This window comes from Misgurnus anguillicaudatus, chromosome 19 (genome assembly GCF_027580225.2).
Source record: "Misgurnus anguillicaudatus chromosome 19, ASM2758022v2, whole genome shotgun sequence".
Taxonomy (NCBI): domain Eukaryota; kingdom Metazoa; phylum Chordata; class Actinopteri; order Cypriniformes; family Cobitidae; genus Misgurnus; species Misgurnus anguillicaudatus.
Window position 1 is genome coordinate 39,763,441 of NC_073355.2, and position 4,835 is coordinate 39,768,275.

The 4,835-nt window shown below is 34.9% G+C and overlaps 1 protein-coding gene across 1 annotated transcript; it reads left to right on the forward strand.

Moving 5' to 3' along the window:
* The first annotated feature begins 2,751 nt into the window (after positions 1–2,751).
* LOC141350845 (NAD(P)(+)--arginine ADP-ribosyltransferase 2-like) lies at positions 2,752–4,113 on the forward strand. The gene is made up of 2 exons (XM_073856677.1): positions 2,752–2,808; positions 2,897–4,113. The coding sequence occupies exons 1-2, from the start codon at positions 2,752–2,754 to the stop codon at positions 3,599–3,601; spliced, it is 762 nt and encodes a 253-aa protein (XP_073712778.1). The 3' UTR covers positions 3,602–4,113.
* Positions 4,114–4,835: the final 722 nt, after the last annotated feature.

The window sequence follows — 4,835 nt, forward strand, 5'->3', positions numbered from 1 at the left end:
GAGGTGGAAGCAAAACTTTTGTGATGTAAACAGCTCTGTTTCATGGCAGTGATGGTAAAATGTGTATTTGCTGGTTGCATTAAATCAATATTTTTTTAAGGTTAAAACTAAATTGACATTAACAAGACACCGAACACCGCTTTGGTATAAAGACCAGAATACTTGCTTGGAAAAAAATCTGGAACTTCTGTTCGTGTGTGTGTTGTCTATAAACAGGGATGGATTAAGACAAAAAATCAGCCGACAATAAAATAATTCAAAAAATAATTGAATGAATACATATTTACAATGAGCACTTAACTCAAATAACTAGGGCGTAATATTTGAGCAAGTGCAGAACCAATTCAAATGACAACACTGTACTGTATGTTTATAAACTTCTTGTGGAGTTTTGTGTAGGAGTGAAGGAAATCATATTGCAATCGGTATTTGCCAGTCCAAACCTAAAGGTTTTTATCATGGAGCTTTTCAGCGCCACCTTTCCTTGTTGGTTTGTTCAACAGGCAAACTTCCTGATTTCAGATCAGTTTATTTAATATCTAACTGCATTTAAAAGGAAGTGTTGATCATCAGCTTTTACTGATCTACACTCTTAGAACGAATGTGTTAAAAAACACATTAAAGTTGATTCTGGGACAACACATTAAATGTGTTTTCCCGGAATCCACCCATCTCTGTGTTATTATTGAAACAACACATTTTGTGTTACTTTTAACACAACTTGTATTATATTTTAACACAAAATCAACACAAAGCGACACATAATGTGTTAAAAGCTTAATGCACAAAGATGTGTAAATCTATCTAAGAGTGTATCCTAATAGAGCTCTGTTTGATTGAGATCAGGTGTTGATGTTCACAGTGAACTTTTAGGGGTTGTTTCACGGACAGGGATTAGCTTAATCCAGGACTAGGCCTTAGTTTAATTAGGAAATTTAACTAGTTTTAACAAACATGCCTTACTGAAAACATTACTTGTGTGCATTTTGAGGCAAAACAAAGGGCACTGATGTATTTTAAGATATGGCATTGCAAGTTGTTTTCAGTTTGGACAGCTCTTACATTTATTTTAGTCTAGGACTAGTCTAATCCCTTTCCGGGAAACCACCCCTTAAACTTTATTTTACTTTACAATCATATAAATAAGAGTGAGTGCAGGTGCAATCAGCTGCCTTGTTCAGTCAGGGCACTGTGATTAGGGAGTCTGCCATTACACCAAACGTTAGTTACCTAAAAAGTCCAACGCAAAAAACAGTGAGCATAGATGGTCCCTATGTTCCCTTACCGGAAATCACTTGACCTTTTCTAAAGCCCTCCAACCGAAAAACATGCAAGCCTACTCAATAAACTTTATGATATGCAAACTTTTATAAAGAAAAATGTTTGTTTTAGTTTACATATAAACACACATTGTGCAAACATTGCATTTCAAATATGTTTGTGATGTTTGATAAACTGTAATTAAATAAAGGTTGTATTGAGCAGCTGCACTCTGATTGATTGATTTGTTGTTATGGAGTTATTAAATCATTATTTTTTATTTTGTTGTCATCAATTAAATGTTTCATAATAGTGACTTTACTAAAAAAGGACGATGACTGGGCTGGTCAGTCATTGGGCCAGCTTAATGTCACAATGGGCTGCTGCTTAAATGTCAGTGGGCCGGTCTGTCTAGAAAAAAAGACGCTAACGGGGCTGCTCAGACAGAGATAGTATGAGATGTATCGGCCCAAAAAGTACATCGGCCCACCGGGAAACTGCCCGGTGTGCCAGATGGCCAGTCCGCCCCTGCCTCTATTTAACTTGTCATCCGAAGGACGGTGCTTTTTGAAAGTATAGTGTCCCTTTCACAACACTGGGGTGTTAGGACCCACACAAACCACACGGTGAGCAGCCTCTGCTGGTCTCACTAGCAGCAACGTGGTTTTCCCAGAAGGTCTCCCATCCAAGTACTAACCAGGCTTAACCCTACTTAGCTTCAGTGCGCAACCAGTCTTGGGCTACAGGGTGATATGGCTGCTGGCCATACCGTAGTATGATCATTTTCATAAGATTTTTAAATTGAGCAAGTTATGATCATTTAAAAGTACCTGCACCATTAAAACACAATGCTAGAAGTTGTATGAGATAGATGGCTGCCAGGCAATGACGTTAAACTCCACTGTAAGACATCTAGCCTTCATTATACAGATGATAACTATAAAAAAATACTCATTAAATATTCAGATGTCATTTTCTTGGAAACCTTTGACCCGCCTACTACTTTCAAAAGTATAAAACCCTCTTAGTTTCTTGCTCATTGCCAGATCTCAACATCATATCCACTTTACTGAACTTTGATACTTTGAAAATTGAAGAATCCTGGAACAAAATCACCTGAAATCTGAACATCTGAAAAGGTTTGTTACTGTAAATGATTTTGTCCACCAAAGATGCCTGTGAATTTTAACTAATAGTTTGCAGATATTATTAGACATTCACGCTAGTCGTCTGCTGTCTGGGCAGGTAACGCTTGAGTTAAAGAAATATTTTTGCTTTTTTTAAAATGGCTCTTTATAAAGTATATTGAATGCATCTTCATGTGTACATTTAAAACTATAAAAAGTTGTGATGTGCTGTTTTCTATTGTGCAAAAATTTTGGATTTATAACACAATGTTGTATTTTTATTGTCATTTGCAGCTTCTTCGCTGTATTATATTCATACCTGATCTCCATTCGTTGTGCATCTGAGGATTCAGACTAAATCAAGATGTTGACCACTGCAGCTCTTATTCTCATTGTCACCAGTAAAGTTGTCCTAGGACAGGTAAGATTAAATTAAGAGCCTGTATATTAGTATACAATCATGATTACATTATTACTAAGCATATTAAAATGTTTCTCATTGGATATAGGATGACAGACTGGGTATTAAAAGACCGAGATATTCATTAAATATGTCAGAGAATTCAGTTGATGACCGGTATGATGGCTGTAGATTGAACATGACAAACTTGGTGAAGAAATATCTACCTGAAGAAATCACTGCTAACATATCAGGCTTTGGAACAGTTTGGAAAAACAGTACAAATAACATCTCTGGACCGAAAGACAATCTGAAAGAAAACCATTTAATTGCCATTTCTGTGTATACTGGTGTTATTGTATATGGACAATTCGATGAGGATGTTAGGACCGGTAAACAGAAATACACAGACATGACATTCAAATGGTATTCGCTTCATTTTTGGTTGACAAAAGCAATAGAGACTCTAAAGAAAACGCAAGAGGGATGCAAGTTAACTTTTAGTGGTACCAATGTTAAATTTGATGTTACCACGAACACAGAGATTCGTTTTGGCTCATTTGCGACCTCTTCTCTTGATCGTAAAGTAACAACTAATTTCGGAAATCAATCTTGTTTTGAAATCCAGACTTGTCACGGTGTTGATGTGTCAAAATACTCCCAGTTTCCTAATCAGAAAGAGGTGTTGATTCCCCCATATGAGAAATTTAAAGTCACTAATATCAGGACAGGTCAGAAGGGTGACTGGTGTAAGACTGTGTTTGAGTTGAAGAGCACTGGTATAAAAAGTAATTTAAACTGTGCATTGTTCTAGTAAATTAAATAGCACAATGTCATTATCTCTGACTGATCAGCCTTTACATATTTTCATTTCGATTTAAGCATGGCTTTTATAAAGGTTAAGGATTGCAGCTTTAAGTAGTTTATCTGAATGATAATCATTTAGGTTTTTTTCTCGATTATATGCAGAGTTAAATGCATTTGTTGTATATTTAGCTGTTCTGTCACTTACGTACACTGTAAAAAATCTTTGCTGCCTTAAATTGTTTAGTTTAATCAAATCGGATATACAAGTCATTTTAATTTACTATTATTTACCTTGAAATGAGTTGTGAAAAATTACAAAATATAGTTGAAATAAGTCAACTTCATTTGTTGTAGCAACTCATCTCTTGACAAGATAAAATAAAGTAGGTACAGTAGAATAAATAAATACATTTATATTTTTTGTATATAGTTCTTATTTAAACAGCTTTACACCTGATAACAAACCCTGATAACCCTGATGAGTTATCTTGACCGGTACTACTTAGGTTTAATGCTTTACTCCGCTGTCTGGTTTCTCATGCTATGTTTGAATTTGTTACAAAAACCAAATAAAATATTTCAAATGTATATTTTGTGTCAACTTCTTATCATATATATTTATGCATTTGGCAGACGCTTTTATCCAAAGAGACTTACAGTTCATTACAAACTATAATTTTTTATCAGTATGCGTGTTCCCTGGGTTGGAAACCATGACCTTTTGCTGAGCTACAGGAACACTTACGTGACAAGTAGTCGTTCATTTACTCGCCCTCATGCAATTATAATAATGTGATAAATAAGCGATAATTAAATTATGGTAGTTAAAGTGTAGTAACAAGGTTTTTGACAGATTGATAACAATTCGTATTACCATAGTTTCTTACACACGGCAGGACGTTGGTACTTCAGGAGCGATGTTGCCTACACCTGTACTAGAGCTTGGCATAACTAGACAGATTTTATGTAATTATTACAAAAAATATTACAAAAATAATGAAAACTACGAAATATCTTGATAATAAACTATGATTCTTATAATTGAGTGCCTTTGGTCTGAATATTATTTCAAATATAAAACCCAATAAGTTGTTTCTCATTCGTGCATGCAAGTATGCAACATTCTGTAAACTCTACTGAACTTTCAAGTTTAATACATTGAAACTTCTTACTGGAACCAAATTCACCCGAAGGTCTTTACATCTGAAAAGGTTTGTTACTATAAATGTTTTTTTTTTTTG

Bases quoted from the DNA above. Each gene is read 5' to 3' on its own strand.
- LOC141350845 (XM_073856677.1), top strand. From the start codon at position 2,752: ATGTTGACCACTGCAGCTCTTATTCTCATTGTCACCAGTAAAGTTGTC. The intron at 2,809-2,896 runs GTAAGATTAAAT...CATTGGATATAG, and splicing joins GTAAAGTTGTCCTAGGACAG to GATGACAGACTGGGTATTAA.